The 24,400-nt window shown below is 40.6% G+C and overlaps 1 protein-coding gene and 1 long non-coding RNA gene across 2 annotated transcripts in view; one reads left to right on the forward strand and one right to left on the reverse strand.

The window, feature by feature from the left end:
• LOC310745089 overlaps window positions 1-24,400 on the forward strand; it is a 26,211-nt gene continuing 1,811 nt past the window's right edge. Inside the window, exons 1-2 of the long non-coding RNA XR_014539921.1 lie at window positions 1-188; window positions 13,615-13,672. This is a non-coding gene — a long non-coding RNA (uncharacterized lncRNA). The remainder of the gene's footprint in view (window positions 189-13,614; window positions 13,673-24,400) is intronic.
• CDO1 (cysteine dioxygenase type 1) overlaps window positions 19,370-24,400 on the reverse strand; it is a 14,768-nt gene continuing 9,737 nt past the window's right edge. Inside the window, exons 4-5 of the mRNA XM_083577197.1 lie at window positions 21,540-21,709; window positions 19,370-20,075 (exon numbers count right to left, since the gene is read on the reverse strand). Of these exons, the coding sequence (XP_083433323.1) occupies window positions 20,046-20,075; window positions 21,540-21,709 (200 nt within the window). The 3' untranslated portion in view covers window positions 19,370-20,045. The remainder of the gene's footprint in view (window positions 20,076-21,539; window positions 21,710-24,400) is intronic.

A 24,400-nucleotide genomic window follows, 5' to 3' on the forward strand; every position in this document is an offset into this window, starting at 1 on the left:
CGGGTGACGGCCGTTAGGGCGGGTGAGGGAGTTTTCTGGGAAGCGGGAAAGAGGCGGCGGCGGCCTGTGCTCATTTGAGGTGGAGAAAGAGGCTCCGAAGGGCGGCTTGTGGAAGTCGCACCCCTCACTCTGGATGTGTGCAAACGCTTTTTTCTTCGCTGGCAGATACGCCTAAGCACATATAATCAGTGAGTAAGTCCCATTGAACTCACTGGGTGTTTGTTGACTTATGTATGTACTTAAAATAATTTTATTTTACCTCACCGTTCATTCGTTTTCTGCATTTATACCCCACCTTTTTCTCCAAGGAGTTCACGGTGACACACATGGTTCATTTTTTTAAAGTATATGCTGACATTCAAAAGATGTCTGTCCACACAGTGACTTGCAATCAATGTTTTTTTATATAAAACTATTTAATTTTTTTAAAAAACCATTGCACTAATAATAATAGCAATGAAAAATTAAATCCTTTAAACTAAGTTCAGTTAGCCAACCCTTGCAATAAAATAGGGTCACTACCCCTCACTATTCAAATCGCTGATGTGAGGATAAAACACTAGATAAAAAAATAATTTCCCCCGTTCTAAAAAAAAAGCCCCAACCCCATAGGTTTTTATTAGATTGCAATTGCTTACATAAGTGTCCTTGACGAAGATGAAAAGTGATACTCGCTCTTATTTCCTCTGAATACCCAAGGGACTAATTTTGAAGTTGCTGCCACCTCTTGGGAAAAAGCCACAGTGTTTATAAGCTTCCTGTCTAGTTCTATAACGCTCTCTGATTTCTGAAGCATTGAGAACAAATCAGCAGACCTTAAAACCACTTGAGGAAACTCTTGATTCAAAAGCTTACTGTATTGTTACTCTGCTGCTCATGATTTAATAATACGAGGAGCACAGACTGCTTGTTGCTTGGTTAGGTTATCCAGACATTTTTTCTGCTAATCATCTCTCTTAAAGAATAAGCAGATGATCCATTTTTTATCTACAGATGGTAAGAATTTAGTGTGATGAAGTAACTCACTTGGTTAACCTGCAAGTATAGTTAATTTCCAATTAAAAAACCATACCACTGGGCTTTGCCAATTAATTTAAATCACCTGGGGGGCAGGAAAAACCTTACTGAATAAAGCAGTCATATACTCTATACCTGAGCGGGGGAGAGAGGTGAAATTCCACCAGGATGGCCACCATATTCTACGTGTGCTCAGCTTGGTACAGAAGGAGGGAAACACAAAACATAGAAAAGTGGTATGAAATAGCAGACACTGCCCCAGCAACCCTCGATAGACTGTGAATTCTGAACAATCAGGAGATGTACTGCCGACAAAAGAGGCCAGTGAATCCACAACAAGGACATGCCCCCAGCATTGTTGCATGTACAGTGATGCCAGAGCACCCTCAAGTCATCACTCCCAGGCACACAGCCAGCAATGCCCATAGTATAGCAAGTCTCCAGCTATCCCTGTGGGTAGAGGTTTGAATCCCTTATGCTCCTCACAAGAACTATCTGGAAGGAAGGAGAGGCCATGTAATACAACTTACGCATAAGCTCCCTGGGCAGAGTACCTGCAGAGTGTATATAAATCATCCCTGGGATTCTGATCCCACCCAGGGAGGGAAAGACTTTGGGAGGGGGGTTGCACCTTCAAAGGGAAAGGGCCAGGTGAAGAATCAACAATGAGAAATACAGATATGCACCGAGTTGAGAAGCAGGAGATGGGAATTCAGGACCCGCCAGGGGAAAAGTAGGAAGTGTGCTTGCTCCCAGCCCAAGAACTACTCAAAGATGCCATGATCACATTAAGGAGCCCTGGCCAGGTGGAACACCTTACATTTTGCGTGCAGAGGATCTCTGGTTTGAATCCAGTATACAACTCCGGGAAGCCTTCATGGACCAATAGCCTGACTCTTGCAAGGCCCAGTCCTTTTGACCGTCTCTCTTCTGGTGCTAACTTGCATAACCAACCTTCTTCCTCATCTGTTTTGCCCAATAAGCCAGCCTTGCCAGGCAGCATCTCAATAATTTTCGTTATCATTTCTCCACCGCTTCCTCCTCCCCTCCTTCCGTTCGACTGCCTCAAACACCCTGGCAACATCACACTCCAGGGTACTTGAGAGAGCAGACAATGGAGTGTTCCACCACTGTATCTGTCATGGTGACAAAATATCTCGTGTTCTGTCAGTGTAGTGGGGCATCTGCCAAATCCTATGGCCCCATAGCCAACAGTTGTTGAGTATAGAGTATTTCATAGAATTATAGAATTGCAGAGTTGGAAAGGACCACAAGGGTCATCTAGTCTTTCCCCGAATCATTTATTTAATCAGCTTTCCAGTTTTTAATTTTTTAAAAATTTCTATAAGGATTGCAAATCACAAAGTTCAGTAAAAGTCCTACCCTGCTAATTCAATAAAAAATATGTGAGGGAGGGAGGGGGGCTGTTGGTTTGTGTTAGTTTTTATTTTATTATGTGTTTTGTATTCTCATTTTGTATTTTTATGTTGTGAGCTGCCCTGTGATCTTCGGATGAAGGGAGGTATACATATTTAGCAAACAAACAAACAAACAAACAATAAAAGACATACTTTAATACTGAAAAGAATGCTCTTAACTCTCCAGGCCTATACTTTATCTAGTAGGGAATATATGGGGGGTGCTTTATGGGGGGTGCTTTAAATGTATGGTTTGTCTCAGTGCAATAGACATACATGTCTATTCAGACTTAAGTTCCATTTATTTCATTGAGACTTTTCCCCAGGCAAGTGAGTACTGGACTGCAGCCTCAGATACACAGATAAGGTTTTCCAAAAGTTGCTGACCTTTGTAAAATAAGCCACCATCGTGGAGTCACTTAACAAGGTGGTCAGAAAAAGCACACATGAAATATTGAAAAGTAAACTTCTCAGTTGAAGCCATACTTTCTGTAATTCACTAGAGGGAGCTGTTGAATCAGAATACAGTGGTACCTCCCGTTAGGAAATTAATTCGTTCAGGAGGTCCGTTCTTAAGCTGAAACCGCTCATAATGACGCCTGCTGCTACTGCTCTGCCGGTGCGCGACTTCCGCTCACATCCCGGGCAAATTTCGCAACCAGGAGCATCTACTTTGGGGTTAGTGGAGCTCGTAACCCAAAGCGTTCGCAAGGAGGATAGTACGTAATACGAGGTTCCACTGTAGTTTTCCAAAGTCTAGTTACTTATAAATATTGAAAATAAAACATATTATTTTAAAGTTCTGGTTATACCCAAAGAATGTTTTTGTGAGCTAAGGTGGGATCATATGCTAGTAAGAACATCTCTCAGAAAATAGAGCACCACGGGAAGGCGTAAAATTCCAGGGAATAAAAAAGTTATTCCTATCAGGTACCTACTTCATAGGTAATTATGATGGTATAAAACATTTTGGCAGCCCCAACCACCAAGAAGGGATTGTTAGCGCAATAAGGGACATTTACATATTGGACAAATACTCCTTTGTTGCACTTGCATAGTCTACAGATTTTGAAGATTTGTATCCATATTCCTCAAATCAGTGGAAGTAGATCTGGTGGAAGAAGGCATAATACAACCTATTGACTTCCTTTTTAAAATTATTCTGTCTACTTTGGTGATAAAAAGCAGGAAAAGCTATAGGGTTTTTTTCTTTTCAAGCTCTGGAGGCGGGGAGGGCGGAAAGCCTGGTTTGTAGCAGACACTGGCTACGTAAGCACTGATTTGTGACAATAATATGTGTTCATTTGTATGAATAACCTTGTTGAGTCACTTGAGGAAGTTTTTGTATACACACTTCAAGAGGAGCTTAGTGATCTAGAATTCAGACTCAGATACATTCCATTCTGGAAATAAACAGAGTAGGATGGTATTTTGCTTTTGATGTTCCCTGAGCTTGAAATGAATGAACAGCCTGCATGATCATACACAAGTGTGGACTAGAACGGTTTGTTCCTTGTAATGAGAAATATTGTGTGGATGTTAGTAGGGGAAGTTTTTGTAATTAATTTTTTATATTTGATTGCCTTTTGTTGAATCTGTTTGGATTAATGTTTACAATTGGGTATCTTGTAATGGATACAATTGGGTATCTTGAATAGCCTTCTATCTTTTTTTCAAGCTAGGTATGAATGTGATTGCTGTCTGTTGCATCTTTTCAAAGCATTCTGACAAAAGCATTCTGACTAATGACTGTCTCTATGTTTGAGGCCTAAAACCCTACTGGAAACAGCCTGTGCTTGGACATAGTTTGAATGTGCCATTTCCTTTGAGCCTTAGTCTTTCACTCACAAGAAGACAACCCCTTCCTCTTTTTGAATTCTGTTGGATAAGTAACGATAACAAGTATGGAAAGACTTCAGCAGCATGCTATGTTGAATATTCCTTCAGCCAGGCTTTTCACCTTGCTAGAAGGAATGAACTCCACTCTGCTTCTCCTCTGTTAGAGGAATTTTAAGGTCTTATATATATAAAATAAATGTTCATAACTGTACAAGGCAAACACATACATAAATATATAAACCACATGTCTGGAAACAGTACAGGAAAACAGTCCTAAAGCCATTTTGAATCTTTCAGTCACCTCAAATATTTCTCTGCAAGGAGGAAGGAAATGGAAAAGCCTCCCCATTGTCTCTTTGTTCACAAATCCTGTCTTAAGGGTGTCTCTGTGTATGAATAGGGTGAGCCTGTGACCTGGATTCAGGAATTAAGTAGTTATCATCACAATTTGTTGTTGTTTGTTGTTGTTTAGTCATTTAGTAATGTCCGACTCTTCGTGACCCCATGGACCAGAGCATGCCAGGCACTCCTGTCTTCCACTGCCTCCTGCAGTTTGGTCAAACTCAGTTTGGTTGGTAGCTTCGAGAACACTGTCCAACCATCTCGTCCTCCGTCGTCCCCTTCTCCTTGGGCCCTCAATGTTTCCCAGCATCAGGGTGTTTTCCAGGGAGTCTTCTCTTCTCATGAGGTGGCCAAAGTATTGGAGCTTCAGCTTCAGGATCTGTCCTTCCAGTGAGCACTCAGGGCTGATTTCCTTCAGAATGGATAGGTTTGTTCTTCTTGCAGTCCATGGGACTGTCAAGAGTCTGCTCCAGCACCATAACTCAAAAGCATCAATTCTACGACGATCAGCCTACTTTATGGTCCAGCTCTCACTTCCATACCTCAGAGAGACATTCAGTGAAACAAAGTATGTACTATTTTCTGAAGTATGTGACGATCTCCTAGCCAGACAAACATCAGAGCTCAGGCAATGTGAGAACTTGCATGGCTACTCTTACGTTTTATGCTTTTTGTTGTTGAACTTTTCTGGCTTTTTCTTTCAAATACCATGTAAACTCAAATTTTCTTAAATACGGGCTGATTTTTTTATTATTATTAAAAGTATGTGCCTGCAGTCTTTCCACTAACCTTCTTGTGCTTCTGCTCTGTTAATGCACAATGAAGAGGTTTGAACTACCCCAAAATATGGAGGGAAGGGATTGCGTGTAAAAGGATACTTAGTAAGGCATTATAGAAATTCTAGACGGTGAAAGCTGATATATTTTGGGAGTCCTCCTGCCCTCATTCTATTGCTAATCTGTCACGTTAAGATTTAGGTTATTATTCTAAACTGATTATTCTAAAACCTTTGTTTAAGATAGTTTTCAAAACAACCCAAACTGGTTTAGTTTATATTCCCTCATCTTCAAGTGTTGTGATCATGTGTATAAGATGGTTTTTACTATTTTTCTATATGAATCAATGAGTCAATTAATTTACTTTTTTTCATTCATCACTTCGTTGTAAACCCTTTTCCCCTTATGGGGTATCCAAGAGCCCGTATAGAGTCCTTAAGTGGGTTCCCTGTTGGTAGGAGAAAATAACAGAGGCCAACCAGAGAATATTGAGAAGCAAAGCAGCTAGTAAGCCTGATCTTAATTAAAACAGTTGCAACAAGGTGCTCCCCCCACATGCAGGAGAGAGGAGGAGGACCCAGAACAAAGGTGTGCCAGCTCTTATATAGACTTTTGAAATTGCCCACCCTCAAACTCAAGACCACCCCAATACATCATACATACATCACAGAAAGAGGTGGTCTCCAGCAAAATCCTGTCTGGCAGAAAACCTGTCAACGGTCACGGATTGGATCACCCGGGCAGCCTGGCCATTCTTTTGTAATGATAAATACTTAATTCCTGAGCCAGGTCACAGGCTCACTCTATTCACACCTTAAATGTGCCTTTAAGCCAGGATTTGGGAGCACAAAGACAGTGGGGAGGTTTTTTCCATTTCATTTCCTTGCAGAGAAACATTGGTCAGTTTGGGAGAGTCAAAATGGTTTCAGGACTGTCTTCCTGCACTATTTCAGACATGTGGTATATATATTTATGTACGTGTTTTCCTTGTACATTCAGTTTATATATTTGAGACCTTAAATTCTTATAACAACTTTGTGTTATTAATATGTATAGAATTTCAGTTACATGAGTCTAGTATAAGGGATAGATGACTCAAAGTTTCTGATAATAAACCACCTTATCTTATGTTGCTTTGTCTTCTACTAGCCTAGCTCTTGTCTGAGAAACCTCTGTAGATAATTGACCAAACAAACATGACTGGTGATTTTCTATCTTATTTTCTGAATTTCCAGTCTTTTGAGCTTGAACATCTGCAATGTTCAGAGCCACTCTTACAAGGAAAAATTAATCTACCTACATTTTCTGATATGATTTTTTGTTATGAAAACACAGTTTTAAAAAACCCTAAAGATAATCCAAATCCTTGAATGTCTGCCTAAATGCAGAACTTGTGTGTCAATTTTTTAGCTAGGCATGGATAGTTAAGAATTTCAGCTTTGTTTTTCCTCTTTCTGTCAAAAGATGTTTTGTTTCTGCTCTGTATACTTTCCAAGGCACACACAACAGAAGCATACACAAAAGCTCCATTCATGCTGGTGTTTATTTAGCTACTAAGCAATGTCCCCTTTCTATGTAGCTGATGAACCTTGCAGCAGTGTGGCATTGACCCTCAGGAAACCTTGAGAAATTGAAGCCACATTTTTTATATCTGCATAATCACTTCTCACTTCCAGATAGTAAGAGGCACATACATATTAGCTGGCTTGCTAGCTGCTGCTGAAACACCATTCTACTTGTTCTTTCCTTTTACTACTGTAAGATTCACTCAACCCAATCCAAATTTGTCAGATTTCAATTTGATTCCTAATCCATCAGTTGTTATAAATGGTGAGGGGGGAGAATAATAAAGGACTAATATTTGGCTCATTGTTAAAGTATCCTTTAAATATTAATATATGGAGAGACTTGGCACCAGGACCAGCTCTGTCATTAGGCAGAGTGAGGTAGTCAGCTCAGGCAGCTGATTTAGGGTGCAGAATACTGAAGCCTGGTTGCTGTGGGAGGCAATGAGAAGGGATATATGACCACCTTAAACCACAACACTCACTGTTGCTGAACTACTGATTCAGGATTTTGTTATGAGGATATAAAGTCCTTAGCAACTTGGGACTCAATTCTGATAAGGAGTACCTTCCCAGATTTTAAAAAAGAGGAAAAACTAATTCACATTTAAAGAGCTATATAATAAAAGCTAGAAAAATATGTTTTACTCCAGGAATCTTAAGAAACTCAAAGTAAAAACTGGCCCAGAGTTTGTACTAGTATGTCTGACCACCAGGCATTGCTTAATTTGCAAATGGGTGACTGAAATATTGCCAATCTCACATTGGCAGCAGGATGTTTTTTACTTAGTGGATTTCCTTTGGTAAGGGGAAATTTGGGTTATATATAGGCTGGCATTTTGATACCAAAGGTGGTGTATGGGGACTGCAAAAAATTGTATGTATGGTGGACATTAATCCCACAACGGACACCCATCTGGAAGGGTCACTGCTTTCCATAGCCAGGTCTTTCTGGGTCAACTGCGGGGTTTGAGCTGCCTGACTCTTGTGCAAACTGATTTGGGGAGCTGACCGCTGTGCTGTAAGCACAGCTGTTGCTAAGCTTTGTTTGCTATACTTGATCAAATGATTGTCCATATTTGCACTATGAGCTTAGGCACGAATTAACCCCAGGACAGTTACTATGTCTAGTCACATCTTTTTGTTGGACTGACGCAAAACTTGTGCTTGCATTACTGTATAATCAAGCAGGACCACTCTGTTCTGAAGCCAAATCTTCTTCTGTCCATGAGGGTAGATGAACATCAGTGCTCTTAAAAAAAAAATCTAAGGCTTTTTTTGTTTTGTTTTTTAAATCTGTTGTGCCCCTAGAAACAACCTGTGCTCCTAGAAACAACCTGGCCCTTAAAATTTAATCTATGACCCTTTTATCAAGCAGACTGCTTTCTTAAGCAAAAGAACAAAAACAGAGGGGGGAAATAATCTTCAGGTATTCTGGCACAAAGATAATGATTTTATCCAAATATGCAGTTGTACTCAAGGGACGCGGGTGGCGCTGTGGTCTAAGCCACAGAGCCTCGGGCTTGCCAATCAGAAGGTCGGCGGTTCGAATCCCCACAATGGGGTGAGCTCCCATTGCTCGATCCCTGCTCCTGCCAACCTCAAGAACTTTGACCTGAACCCCCAAAAAGGCGGTAGATCACTGCCAGTTTTTAACTCTGTGAGTAGATCAGTCTCTTGGGAGTTGGCCACCCCTGTACTACTCAAAAACCGCTTCTGCTCATGGCAGGATTGGTTCTGACCTAGAAAAAGAAGAAATTATTTCCCCCCCTCAGGCCCTTCTAATAGCCCACTCCAGCCTGTATATATTTTCCTTATTCTCCTTGTTTCTCATTCTGTAATACTACCCCTAAGCATGGTGGTGCTATTTTGAGAAACTTTAGCAGTTTTGTAAGAGTCCATGGAATAACACTATATTCTCCACTTCCACTCACATTTCTTTGTATCTAAACCATTGCATTAAATGTTTTGGAAATTATTAGTATTTGGGCTCTGTCAACTAAAACAGCATGAACATTCGCTTTCCATATCGTGGAAAAGTATTTTTCTGCCCAGTTAACTAGCCTTTGCTTCTGAAAAGTTCTGCGTGCTTAGGCTCAGTCCTACATATAGTTACAGGCAGTAAGTTCAACCGACCTGGGAGGGACTTCCTCCCAAGTAAATAGGCATAGGATTGTATTATTGTGTTATCTCTCTTAAAGGGAGCGATCTTGCTTAGGCTAGACTGCATGTGATGCTACAACATACACAAAGCCTCTTATGTGTAAGTAAAAAAGAAGTGTTTATTCAGGCAAGCAGTGGTAAAGGCTTGGCAGAAAACACACCATTCAGGAGTCATGATTCAGAAGTTCAGGAATTAGGCAGGATGTTCAGGACTGGATGGAAGCAGTGAAGATGTCCCAATGGAGACAGAGCCCATGAAAGTAAATGCAACTTAGAAAATTCATTAAGTGCTCCCCCCTTTGTTTACTAAAAAGATGCAGGGGCCAGTTTTCATTAGGACTGCAGCAAATAGGGAGGCTAATTTAACATTTTCCTCCCCAACAGCAATCCCAGTTAAAATCTGCCCCCTGCTATTAACCTGAGCAGTGGAGAACTCCCACTGACACCTGCCAGGGAAAGGATGACAATGCCAAAGGGCTCTCCCAGACAACCTGTTTATTGAGCATTCACTTTGATTTGCTTGCACAAAGCTTACACAGAGATTAGACTATGTCTAGTCTTTATGGAGCATTTGTTCTGGTTTGTTTGTGGGATGATTATACCACAATCTGCATTCATCCTGATTTCTTTGCCGAGTGCTTATAATCTTTCTATTATTCTTTGTTACTACACATTTCAGTGCATTTATAAGTCATTTTCCTAACTGCAAAAAGTTAATTTCTTTTTTAAAGTGAATGTTTAGGGTGACAAAGCACTTTAATCCACTTTAATTGTGCAGACCTAAATTTCCCTTTATGCATTTGACTCATTCCCACAAAATATTGACAACCCCAAAAGTCTTGTGGCACCTAACAGGAACAAATTCAATATGGCATAAGCTTTTGCAGACTAGAGCCCACTTAATGAGATGTGATCTTGCAGCTAATGAAGTAGATTTTAAATTGTGAACACTCACATCACAATAAATTTGTGTATTCTGTAAGGTACCACAAGACACATCATTGGTTTTACTGCAACAAACTAATACAGCTACAGTACCATGAAAACAGCATAATAAAACACATGTAATAAAACACATATAATGCATAAAATATACATGCAAATATGGCATACCATATATTTCAGGTCACAAGGCTAGACTCCTAGGTTTTCCTGAGTTGGGAAGCTTTTACTGCAAACTTAGCTAAACATAACAGGCTTAGCTACACTAGACATCAGATGTTTGATTTTATCAGTCACTGAGAGTGTTGGTTGGCTCTTGAATTTTCTTTAAATATTTTGCCTTTGGAATTTTGTAAAACTTGCAATATAACATATAGTGAATGATGACCCCTACTGTCTGGTATACACAGATCCAGAAGCACTGTCTTTCATGAATTTTCTTGTAACCCCCACCCAAGAAGTTGGTTTTGATAGTCTGAAATAGAAGTTTATAAAATAATGCATAGCGTTGAGAAAACAGACAATGATATTTTTTTTTTTGGTCCCTCATAATACTAGAGCTTGGAGATATATGAAGTTGAATGTTGGAAAATTCAGGGCTCTATTAGCTAAAGTGGTTCCTCAGGTTAAGAACGGTTTCAGGTTAAGAACGGACCTCTGGAACAAATTAAGTTCGTAACCAGAGGTACCACTGTATAAAAATGCAGAGAAGCTAAGCCAAAAAGAACTAAGCACACCATATAAAAACAAACATAATATTCTAGGCCTGAAAGCCCATAGAAAGTTTATGACTACTAGCATAACCTTTTAATCTTATAATTGAATAGATGGTGCCTTCTTTTGCCATGTGACAGCAACGAAAGCTGCATTTCTATGCTGATAACTTGAAAAATGACTCCTGTGTGAACAAAACTTACGGAAAACCAATTCCCATAGCACTTTTGTAAGATGTGAAGGTCACCATTATTGGAAGCAATACATTAAAACGAACACTGCATGGTAAAGGCACCAATCAGGAAGACGTGTGTGTGGAGGGGGAAGCTTGTTTCTACAAGGGACGATAGCAATAGTTATCCTGAAGATAGTCATATGAAGCCTCCAATTTGTTATCACTTGCATCTTTATGCAGAAGTTGAAAAACTGGTTTGGCCCAGGATCTGTTAGCCATTTAAAAAAACAAAAAAACCCTTGGAGGTAAAACTATTATGTAAACTTTGAATAAAGAGTACTCTTGTTACTTTCCTGAGTAACTCTTGTTTCCATAATGCCATATAGAACATAACTGAGGGAGTTGAAACTTCTGAGCCCTACTGTGGTTTTGTTTAGTGCATCAGGGCAGGACTATTTCTGGAGATTTTACTGCACTAGATAAGGCAGAAAAGATACAACCCTCCAAGGTCAGTTAACATATTGACTCTGGAAATTATGGATTCTCTTTGTATAACAGTCTCTATAGTCTCTCACAAACATCATAGCATGATTCAGCGCACCAAGTAGTTACCAGCCAGAAACAACCACAAACAGTGAAAGCAAGAGCATAATGTCTTAAGATGCTTGCTCCAGTCATTAGGAGTCAGTGTGATATAGCAGAAGGTCAGTTTAGAACCAAGAAGACTCACGTCCAAATCTTTACTCAGCTACAAAACTGTGACCTTGTGCCAGTCATACCCTCTCAGTCTAACCAACCACATAAGGCTGCTGTGAGGATGAAATGTGAGAGGGAAGAACCATGTATGCCACAATGAGCTCCTTGGAGGATGTGTGAAATATAAATTTAGATTGAAAATTAATAATATATGTATTATTAATAAATGTCCTGCTTGGCCCTGACAGCTGCCAGATCTTTCCAAAATAAGGTCACTTGTATTGCCTGGTCGATACAAGGGACGCGGGTGGCGCAGGGACGCGGGTGGCGCTGTGGGTAATACCTCAGCGCGTAGGACTTGCCGATCGTCAGGTCGGCGGTTCGAATCCCCGCGGCGGGGTGCGCTCCCGTTGCTCGGTCCCAGCGCCTGCCAACCTAGCAGTTCGAAAGCACCCCCGGGTGCAAGTAGATAAATAGGGACCGCTTACTAGCGGGAAGGTAAACGGCGTTTCCGTGTGCTGCGCTGGTTCGCCAGATGCAGCTTGTCACGCTGGCCACGTGACCCGGAAGTGTCTTCGGACAGCGCTGGCCCCCGGCCTCTTAAGTGAGATGGGCGCACAACCCTAGAGTCGGACACGACTGGCCCGTACGGGCAGGGGTACCTTTACCTTTTTATTGCCTGGTCAGTTTGTAGGGTCACACATCCAGAAGGGAATCCTTTATCTTTAGACAGGGAAACTACAGAGCAAGCCCTTTTACCTCATGATTTGCTGAGGATTTCTCCCAGGTCCCTGCTGACCTAGACTTGTGTGTGTATTTATCTTCGTAAAGCCTCCTGGGTTACATCACGAGCAAGTTAGACCCTAAAGGTTCTTCTCCTGCAACATCACACTTATACAATTGTATTGCATTTCATAATACATATGTCACAAAGTCACCCCACAATGAACTCCATGCCTCACAGATCTAGAGAGACCAACAGCCAATATTAACTAATACTAGCACAAATCTATTTATTATCATGTCGAAAAGTGCGTACATTTATGTCAGATGAAGGTCGTTTTTAAGCCTCTGATCCCAACTGTGTGCCATACTATTCCCATGTTATAATAAGAATCCAATATTCATTTCAACCCTAACCGATTGATTGAAAAGATATCATGCTACTTATGCATGTGTGCCCCTTCTCTCAAATTTGGCAGACATTGAGTCTAGAGTTCAAGGCAAGTTATCAGCTCCTGCCCCAAGGCATCAGTGGTAGCTTACACAGTCACTAGTTGTTTGCTGTTCTCCTCCCCACACCCCAGCATCCCTATTGCTTCATGGTTTGTTTCCAAGAGCAAACAGAATCAAAGCAGCTACACACACACACACACACACACACACACACACAGTCACAGTCTCAAACATATTCTGCAAGTTATATAACAGAATAAGCTTTTCCTTAGTGAAAGTTACCTGTGAGCTGGACTTCCTTTGGGTGTCTTTGAATCCAAAGCATGCTATGAAATGGTAGGCTGGATGCAACCATATCCTTTGAATTCCTGTTTGGCTTCCTTCCTGATAGTTCTGTTGACATCTCTTAAGAGTCCCTTGACTGTGTTTCTTAGATTCTTGAGGTCATTTCCAACATTCTCTATGCGATCTGCATAAAAATTAATTTGTTGTTCCCTGTACAGAAATTTAAACCACTTTCTGATTATCGGTTCTGCCCCATGAGAGATTTGACATTATCACCAAAAGATTCCTTCCTTTATTAATAAGTGTTATTAAAGTGTACTGTATTGACTCTAGCATTTTAGCTCTGATCTATGCATTTAATGTACTAAGCCAAGTCAATATGTTAGATAGAATGCTATATTCTGTCTTTTTAAATTGTTAACATACGCCTGAATTTGTGTTCCATTTTCCTAAATAAATCTTACTGTTCCTAATATTAACAGTTTTTGTGCCCCACCCCACCACAGAATGAAGATGCAAGACATTAATTGAGTTTGAGGGGACAACTTTATTAATGTAAAAAAGGTATGTGCAGTGAGGAACTTTTTGTAATTGGCATTTGTCTGTCGAGAGACAATGGAGTGTACCTCCAGGGGTGAAGCCAAACCACTGTGTTAGCAGCTGCAAAGTGACCTCCCTAGGGTGCAAGCTTGGGCAGTGTGTATGGAGGTCCTGAACTGCCCAGATGACAAGACCCATCTTGACTCAAAGCCCCTCATTAAAATGTACTGATCAGAGCCTTTCTTTACCCACTTCTCTAAAATGGCTGGTTGAAGGGGTTGCCCTAGAGGAGCACCTCTCCTCTCCCCTGGTGTCCAGCATTCAGAAGGAAGAACCTCATGGGGTTCAAGGTTTGGTCTGTCATGTTTCTCCTTGAGCAAGAGCTGTGGGAATCCCTCCCCACTGAGGTGCACCTGATCCCATCATTATATAGCTTTCATCACATTCTGAAGATGCACCTCATCCCTTTGACCCACCCTTTTCTGCTGCTGCTGATGGTAAATTGTTTTAACGGATTTTAATATTGTATTTCTGAATTTTTGTAACCCACCCTGGAACCTTATGGTTAAGCGCAGGAAAGATATTTAACCAATAAATAATAGATTGGGAAAACATCCCTTCACTATGTGAGTGCCCTTGAGTGCTCACCAGGGAAGTCACTCTAAACTCCTCCCTCCCTGCTCACACTACTTGTCACAAGGCATGACCCTCTCCACCGTACCTGTTGACCACAAGGTCAAGCAAGCAGCACTGCAGTTCCCTGCCCCAAGGAACCTACCATATTCCACAATAGTGAGCTTAGGCTGCAGTGCTTGATCACATTGTAATGAATGTTCTGTTTTCCTGAATAAATCTTACTATTGCTAATTCACCTTTTTCCCCCTTGGTGTGAGTATTCAGTACTTCTTGCTTAGCTATAAAGTATATATATTTGTGACTTCAATACATTCAAATTTTGAATCAATATAGAGAGACAGCACAATTAGCTACCTGTGTTGACTAGGAAAGATGTGTATTGATATAAGTTAGTTTTATATTTATATCTGACTCTCTTGGATCCCTAAAATCTTATTTCATGCTGAATAAAAGAATTAAAAATGGTTAGTTATCAGTCACAAATATACAAGAGAATAAATGATTCCTTCACAGCAGGGGGTTGGACTATATGACCCTTCATATCCCTCCCAGTTCTACAATTCTATATGTAAAAGTCACCCAAAAGTAATTTAGATAGTGGCAAGGATTAGAAAAACAATTTCTGGAACCCTCCCATTGATATTTCTACTTCAGTAAGGGAGACATATGCAAAAATGTACCGGATTTACAGTACAATGTTCTCAGGCTAAGCAAAGAATTTCCTTTGCCACTATAGCAAGTCAAATCTTGCTGTGCTGTTACTGTTTGGTTTTCAGGTTTTGTTCAGACATTTATTTGTTCAGTCAAAGTTATATGTGATACAGGAACACATGCCAACAAGTGAAATCTGGTTTTTTCCCTTAGCCAATGAACAAACCTAAGATCATGACACAAAACACATGTTTGCAATTTAATACGGCACTCCAACAAAGGCTTCTTCAGCCAAGGACTTTGCTTTGCTCTTAATCAAGTTATGAACCTCTTTTGTAAATACTTGTAATGAAATACTTTACATAGACCCTGAAAACAGAGAAAGCCAGTTAGACATTCCAGCCCTGTTCCTATACAGAGGTAGATAGTTACAAGTGCTTTTTATTGATCAGAATAAACAGGGAAATATTTTTTGTATCTTTCACCTCTTTGTATCTTTCACCTACCCACTTTTCAAAAGTGTCGTACTACATATCCGCTTACTTTCAAAGTACTTGACCAAAATTTTAAAATCCACATGTGAGCTGAAAAATGTAAAAATCTCATTTGATCACATTCTGAATGATGCAGTTATATTTTTATTGTTTTCTGACAAATTTCCGAAGCAAGAATGCCCTTGTGGTTAAAGCATCATTTGTGGAATCTTTACCTAATTAAAATGGTTACAAAAAAGTAAGTTGGGTGGAACTGTTTAAGAAAATATAAATACTGAAAGGGAAAATATTATTTCCTATATTTCCAAAGTTCAGGGGAGAGTATACTTATTTATGTAGTCTTACTACCCATGTTAAAGTAAGTTTACAACAAAAATTGAGGGAAAGTTAATGGATAAAATCCAGTGATGTCCATATCGGTCAGCTTGATAAAAACTAGCTGCTTTTACTTCCATCAGACCATTTATGTGTGCACTGGAAAAGTAGTTTAACTACATTCTCTTGTGAGTCACTGATCACCCTTCCAGTTCAACAAGATGTGTATCATTTTTGTAAAAACTGTCTTCAGAGAGTACTATGTACACACTGACAGGATTATCCTACAGTTCTCCTTATCACTTTAGGAAAAACTTAATCTTTTCAGAACACTTTTGATTTGATAACCCTTTGATCAGTGAACTGCTAGGCCCATACTCACCAATGTTACTTTAAGGAACCAATATAATCCTTTACGCAATCTAGAATTCCAAATCTCCTCTTGCCTCTCTCTCAATTGCAGGATCTTGCTAAAAATTAACAGCACAATCCTAAGCATCAGTACTCTCAGCAGTAAGTCCTGTTGAATATATTGGTGTGGCCCTCCATACCTCTCTAGATGGCACTTTAAAACGTAAGAGCCTGCTGGATGAAGCCAGTGACCCATCTAGACCAGCGTCCTGTCCTCACAGTGGCCAAGCAGATGCTTATGAGAAGCCCACAAGCAGGATTTGAGCACAATAGCATTCTTCCCCCCTCCTGCTTCCAGCAGTAGTATTCAGAAACGTACTGGAGGGAGGGCACAGTCATTGTGCCTAGTAGCTGTTGATAGCCTTTGTGAATTTGTCCACTCCTTTTTTAAAGCCATCCAAGTTGGTGGCCATTGCTACATCTTATTGAAGCAAATTCCATGCTCTTTGTGAGTACCCTTGCCTGGCTGGAATCTGCCCCTACACTCCAATGATGCCTCTTGCTTGCTTGCCTGGATGAAAGAAGAAAAGTGGTGCATGAATATGTGTAGAAACCAGCCTACTGTGCAAAGGGTAAAATTAACGTGTTGCTCTGTCCACTTTTCCCTTTGGTATGTGGCTACCGATAGGTTGCTAGAAGGGGATTGTAGCCCTTGGAGGCTGAGAAAGGTTCTCCATCCCTGGTGTGCATGGTCCTCTTGTGACTTGCAACAACTGCTGGAGACCCATTGCTGCAAACATTTACAAAGGTCGCCGTAGCAGTTAATATCTTTGTTTGCAAATCATATCATAAAGTCACTTAGCGGGTTGCTTTAGTGGCATATTAGTCACATAATCAAGCTCCTGTTGGCATGCCTGTTCTGTAAATATAAAAGTATTTCATTTTCCATTTCCATAGCAGCTGGCATTAATCTGACTTAGAATGATTTATACTTGAAGGCAGGGGTGGAGCCCATCTGGCTTGCCAGTTGTTGTTGGACTAAACTTCCACCATCCCTAATTGGCTATAATAGCTGGGGCTGATGGGTGTTGTAGTCCAACAATGCCTGGAGGACTGCATTTTAGCCACCACCACCCCTTTATGAGTTATTGGTTGGTGGCGTAATGGGTCCTTGCTGCCAGCTTTCAATTTCATTCAAACTCAGAATGTTATAACTTAGATTGCTCAAGACAGGAAAGTGCCAAACAATGTAATAAAAAATCATTTCAACATGTAATTCCAGAGAGTAATCACAAGCAGGTTGCATGTTTTAACCTTGGAAAGGCTGCACCCCAGCAGAGCAAACAACTTTCTCCCAGGCTTGGGAGAGGCTACAAAAATAAGCGAAAAGAATTAGCAAATGAACAGGGTGTACTTTTAGCTTAAAGAGGAGAAAAACACATTGCTAGGCTCCAGATTTCAGCTCCCCAAGCCAATGCCAAGGACAAAAAGCACAAGTAGAGGTGAAGAACAAATGTTTACTGTGAAGAGTACCTCCTTATCCATTCTGCGCTTGCTGACTAATGGCATAGATTCATTCTCCACCCACCTGCACACATGCCACTTTTGAGAAAATGGAAGCAGATAAAAGAAGAGCAAACAAGAAGCAGTCAAACAGTGTAGCCTCTGTCTCATCTCCACCAGCTGTCTCCAGTGGAAAGTTAGCGTTAGACCATATTTTTTTCCAGCTGCAAAAATGAATAGCTGTGATGGCAGTATTGGTTATTCAAAAACAAGGCTGGGGAAGCTTTGACCCTGCAGATGTTGCTGAACAATTCCTATCACCCCTAGCAAGCATAGTCTATGGCCAAGAAAGATGGGTCCCACACCTGATCAAAAGGGCATGACATGCTTATTCTAGTCCCAAACATGTCATTCCATTAAAAAAAAAAAAAAGTAATGCAGCATAGGAGGAGACTCTTGAGAGTCCCATGGACTGCAAGAAGATCAAACCTATCCATTCTTAAGGAAATCAGCCCTGAGTGCTCACTGGAAGGACAGATCCTGAAGCTGAGGCTCCAATACTTTGGCCACCTCATGAGAAGAGAAGACTCCCTGGAAAAGACCCTGATGTTGGGAAAGATGGAGGGCACAAGGAGAAGGGGACGACAGAGGACGAGATGGTTGGACAGTGTTCTCGAAGCTACCAGCATGAGTTTGACCAAACTGGGAGGCAGTGGAAGACAGGAGTGCCTGGCGTGCTCTGGTCCACGGGGTCACGAAGAGCCGGACACGACTGAACGACTAAACAACAACAAATGCAGCATAGCTGGAATGAATGGCTGATTCTTAACACACCATGTTTGACAGCTGGACTAATCAGTCGAGAAGTCTGACATGACACTTATATCCCTTCAGCACATTCCTAAAAAAGTGGCAGTTTGTTGTTCAGGAATAGTTGATCACAAATGGCAGAGTAATATTGTCTGCAGGATATGTGATCTATGTTCCTACTGTAGCAGGTACCTTTCCACAAGTTTCCCAAAGCTGATCAAATTTCTGTTTTTCACAAACAGCCTATTCAGTCTGATTTGTAATGTAATCGTGGAGCTTAGATTGCATCTGATGCAGACAAATGCTCTTTTTTCAAACACAGACCTGGAAGCATGTATTATAAGAAAAGATACCTATCCAGCTGATGCTCTTAAGCATTTATCTGTATTTGAAAATAGCATGTTCTAGGAGAGAAAGAAGGCAGGAATATGTCATCACTCCCAAAAATTCAACAACACCTTTTCCCCATAGGAATACCAGATCTAGGACCTGCAGAAAGCAGGCTATGGCAGACTCTTGGCTCTGACTTAACATTTTTACATGCTTACATAAAGAACTCTTTGTTACTTCACACAGTCCTTATCCCTTTCAAACAGGCAAACAAAAAGGGTTTGGAGAGAGAGAGCTTTTGGGGCTAATTTTCACCTGTAAGTAAGAAGCATGGTGTAATAAAAATAAAACTAATCAGATGCAGAGCAAGAGGGGAAAGCCCCCTCCGCAGCAGAAATCCAACACATGGTCAGGCAGTGGGACTGCACCTCCAGACTCCATCTCCAACATTGCATATTGCTTCACTAACCCAACCCAAATGTTGGAGCTCTGGCACACCAGCGAGTTGCTGTATATTCACCTTTTGCATGATGGGGCCTTAACACAGCATCTGGAAACCATGAAAGGGTTTGTTTAACAGACAGATGAGCAGCCATCAATTATGCTAAATTATGCTACAGGACAAAAATGAGAAAGTGTGCCCGTATTCAGTTTTATTCAGGTTTTGGGGCAAGTTATGATACAAATCGCTTTAAAAACTAAAAATTGATCCCATTCAACATCATTAACGTTTAACAGATATTAACAAACATTTTCTCCAGGACCTAAGTGTTGGTACAAGACATTATTGCTCCTATTTTATTCTTTCGTTTAAAAAAAAATCAGATCTTACACATAAGATTTTAAGATGCACAAACAATTTTTAAAAGTTCCAACAGATCATTGAGCCCTGGTTAAAATGAAGCTGCTAACAGTATACAGTACACAGTACAGATGACACCAAGAAGTTACATTACTAGTAAAAATGGCATACATTCAAACAGGTAGGGCTGTTAAGAAAGTCAAGTCATACTTAAAAGCCCAAATGCTGACGTTTGTGTACACAGTCTCAAAAGTAGAAATGGTGGGGAAAGGACCCTGGTTTTATGGTAGGTTGCGAGAGTCATTTGAACTCTGCAGCAATACATGGCACTACTCCCTTTAGTGTTCAAGAGGACAGGAATCATGAATGATAACTACTTGACCAAATAGCTGTTCTACTGTTGTCCTACATAGAGATTATTCAGACACAGCTTGGCACTGGCATCAATCATACAATCCTTCTGCTCCAGTTCAAATAATAAACCATCCAGCTGGCCTTGTGCTTTTCAGTTGTTCTCTTGTGAAACTGATGTTGCCTAGAAAGAAGAGAGAGAATCTTTGTTGTCTAGATTTTTCAGTTATTTCAAGTAAAGAAGTCTCTGAGGTACAAAATCTAAAAACATGTGAGCGAATAGAGGGTAACTAAATTCTGCCATGGCTCCCACTTGATAGTTTTTTGCTGTTTGGTCCTGTGCTCCAACACCAAGCCCTTTTCATACCTGGGTGTGTTTGGAATTTACTTATATTTCTTATGCCCAAAGACTTTTGGGGATGTTACTGAAGGTTGAAATCAGCACTATGGTGTAACAGTCATTTGCAGCAAGCAGAGCAGTGAAGGATCTCAGCAAAGCAGAGGAAAAGGACTAGAGGCTAAAACACTTGGCAGATATAAAAGTCCTAATACAGGCCTCTAAGGAATAGTATAAGGGGCAGCCTCATGAAGTGGCTGCTGTAAAAGACACTATAGGAAAGCCTTCATTAAAAGTTGCTTGAAAAATATCCACATGCTCTCATTTCATTCCACTACACATGTTCATAAACGTTACATGGAACAGCCCTTTCAAAACTGAAGATAAAATTACCTCATTTTTTAATATTCCCATAGGACAAAGCCCTGCCCAAGGAGAGCTACAGTGTCTGGGATAAGAATTCTAGCATAAACATTTAACAAAAGGCTAGTTTCCTATGTTCAGAGAGCTTTTGGGGTTGCTGTTTTTCCCCTTGAAATTTTACTAGTTTTAAAAATATTACTCTTCTGGCAGTCTGACATTGTGGGAAGAGCTGTAGCTGAACATTTAAATCAAATCTTAGTTTGCTGTGTATTTTTAATGGGAAATTGCAGAACATATTTAGCTATGTTTTAACTCTTAGGCAAATATACAAATGCTCCATCCTGGAGTTCGTAGCCCTGCAAGTCTTTTTTTGCAGTGGCATAATGAGGCCTGACGGCGTCTGGGGTGCGCATGCAGTGCCATAGGGGTGGGGCACCAGCTAGGAAAGGGACTACAACAGCTTGGGCGTGCTGCGAGTCCAGCCCTGCACTGCTTTTAAGAGCGCCATGCTGGGCTTGTGCGCCAGCTTGGGCTCCGGTGTACCGCCCTCAAAGGTAAATGCTGCTCAGGGCAATTTACTCCCAGTGCACCCCTAGCTATGCCACTGGTTTATTGATTCCCAAGTTGGCTTCTTTGCAGCATCCCCTTTCCTTCCAGAACAACATGGCGGTTCATGGCCCTCTGCTCTGGTCCCTGCTCCAGCAGATTTGCAACTCATCAGAAATCCAATGAATGTATTATTTTTATGTTGTGAAACACCCTGTAATCTTTGGATGAAGGGCGGTATACAAATTTAACAAATAATAATAATAAAATAATGTATTGGGCCTCCAACAAGGGGTTCATTTATTAGCATGATGTGCATCAGCCAAGAGCTGCCTTCTTTCCATAGAAAGGTTGCAGTGATCAGCTAAATGGTACAGGCAAGGTGCAAATCCTTATACTTACATATGGGGTCCTTTCTCCAAACTGACTATAAAATGTCATTTTAACTTTTTGCTTGTGTCCAGTTCTTTGGTCAAAAGTGTGGCAAGATTCAAAGGGTGGGCTGTACAAATGGAGACTAACAGCAGTTTCCGTATGGCTTGGGTTCTCCACACGGTGTAAGCCAATGCAGTCTAACGGAAGAAAACACAAGAGCACTGGGTTAGATCATTTATCCAACAATTTTACCCTCAATTTTAGGATCTTTTAAAATAAAATAAAGTAAAATGCCTAGCTTCTATTAAAAATCTAGGTGAATTTTGCATATTTATAGTCTGATAAAGGCCAACAGGATGTCTCCATGAATGTTAGTGAGATCTCAAGTGCTGTCAATTTAATCATCTGCCACCAGTACAAATGCAGTATTCTCTTTTAAAGATGTTGTAAAAATTCAAGGGAAAATAAATGAAATAGAGAAGACCATTATTTTTCCAAGAACTTGGGAAAGATGCTATATTTTAAATCAAGTTTGGAAATTCTCAGGGCCCCGCCAAGCTTCTCTAACTAGCCATCAGGCTTCTCTAGGCCTCACCTTCACCAGCCGTACTCTACATTTGAGTTCTTTCGCCAAGCTGAAATGTGTCCTCCAACTCTTGCTCGTGGGGATAGAGGTAGAGAGATGTGTGTAACCACGCTGACTTTTGCATGGTGCTGGAATGTAGCTCATTGTGCAATGGGTCACATTCATTGGTCTGCTCACTTTTGCCTCTAGTCCTGCCTCTCACTGGAGTGCTTCACCTGGAGCGTTGTGCAGAGGAGCAAAGGGCCCTCTTACTCAAAAGATTCCCCAAACTGTATTTTAAGCAGATAGTAAGGACATTAGCCCTATGATGAAGGAAATAATTCTTCTGGGGGGAAGCCTTTATTCTTCCAGTAATTGGTTCTGCCTTTTCTAAGTATAACTAGCCATTTTAATGCCTTATGTAAAAATATCGAGTTATTTACCATTGTGATGTCATAAACAGGTCTTTCAAATATGGTACCATATTTTAATATCCAAAAAAATCCACAAAACTTGACAACCATCAGGTGCTACCTTAGCATCAGTAAACATATTATTGTTGCTTTATAAAATCTGAACACATGAGCTGGCTTAATGCAAAGCTTATAGTTGAATTAATATTGTATAAAGGAAGCCAAATTGCCAGCTACCCATCTTTGAGCTGTAAGTTGTGGACATCCATTTGTTGTAAAGTCTCATAAGCAACACACTCCCATACATGTGATTCCACCCCCCTTTTTGCTTAGCATACCTTTCTGTGTAGCAACTATTTTAGTTTGAAGATGTTCAGAACGAAGAGACAATGCCTTTCGGCAATGTTCAAAGTTGCTTGTGTGCATACATCATTTGTTTTTGATTTCATTCCAAATCAAAGTGTTTGGACATGAAAACAACAGAGAGGAAAAAACATAGCTGAGATTTTAGTTCCTTGTAAGAGGTGTGTGTGCGCCAAGTATTGAACTGAAGTTGTTTCCCCAGGGAAATGCAGAGAGGACATTTTTCTCATCTGGCATACAAGAATAAACCACAACTGAAAATAACCAAAATCAACTAAGGCCAATGTGGCATGTGCCATCTTGACATTATCTTGGCAAAGATGGCTTCTGTAAGATGGAAGGATCAAATCATGTTCTACCATTATTTATTATTATTAGTTACATTCATACTCCACATTTTTATTTTAAAAAGCCCAAGGCAGCTAACAGTTATGGAATCCCCAATGCAAAAATAACCAGTCCACTCCATGTAAGCTCAGACATTCTAATCCTCAAAGTCAGAATAATGAATCCCACCTGAAATCAAAGCATGGAGAATCTGGGTGGTAAGCATGATAAATTGGCCAAGTTTCACAAAATTCTGAACAGAACTGAGATACAGTACTTTGAATATTTTGCCTTGAAGCGCAGCCCTCACTCAGTTCTGATGCTCCTTTTGTGACCCAAACATATTTCACTTCCTTCTCTTGTCTGTTAAGTTTATGTCAAAAATCCCCAAATATTAAAAGAGTCTTAATCTCCATGACTTGGGTGAAAATCCACTGTGTATGATTAAAGTTGTGAGGTGTTAAAGTCCCCATTTTAATCCATGGTGAGTGCAGAATAAGCAACTAATGCAATGGATGCTATCCATTGGTTCTAAAACAAGTACTGTACAGGTCCGTGCCAGTGCTGTTGACAGCCATGCCAGAAAATGGCTGGAAGGATGTGGCTGGGGAGTAGACTGAAGACAATGTTGCAGTCAGCCCCAGGTGAGGATCCTGTTCCAAAAATTGTTGATGAAGCTTTAGTATTTCTTCCTTACCACAGCCCTTTTTTTGCCTACAGACACTACCTTGGGGGTCTCTGGTTTTTTGTGATCAAGACACTTGCTACAGTGCTTAAATCTGATGGGGGGGTGAAGGGAGCTCTACCTATCATCTCAGTTTTCAGAACCACCACAAAGGTTGGTGGGATATAATGGAAGGTCCTAAAAACAGAATAGGATAAAAAACTTTTTTGGAAGTGCAGCATGCAACCATGATGCTTGTAGCAGCATTTAAAATCCATTCCATGACATCTATTACAATAGGTCTCTGTGTTTAAAAGGAGCACCAGTCAAGGTCAGCAACACTATGCACAGGAATCGTATGCCTAATTTGTAAACTCTAAATTCTGCACACAGTAGTTCAGATATAAGGAAGAAACAAAGTGGGCTATCAGCAGAGGAAAGATTAGACTTATTCTATAACATGAAATGTCCCCATGTGTCCTATTCTTTTAACCAAGAAATGGGAAAAAAAACCCTTACCTTCCAAGATTTGAAACGTCTAGCCAAGAAGTTACAA

Source organism: Podarcis filfolensis, assembly GCF_964270895.1.
Source record: "Podarcis filfolensis genome assembly, chromosome: 11".
Lineage (NCBI taxonomy): Eukaryota > Metazoa > Chordata > Lepidosauria > Squamata > Lacertidae > Podarcis > Podarcis filfolensis.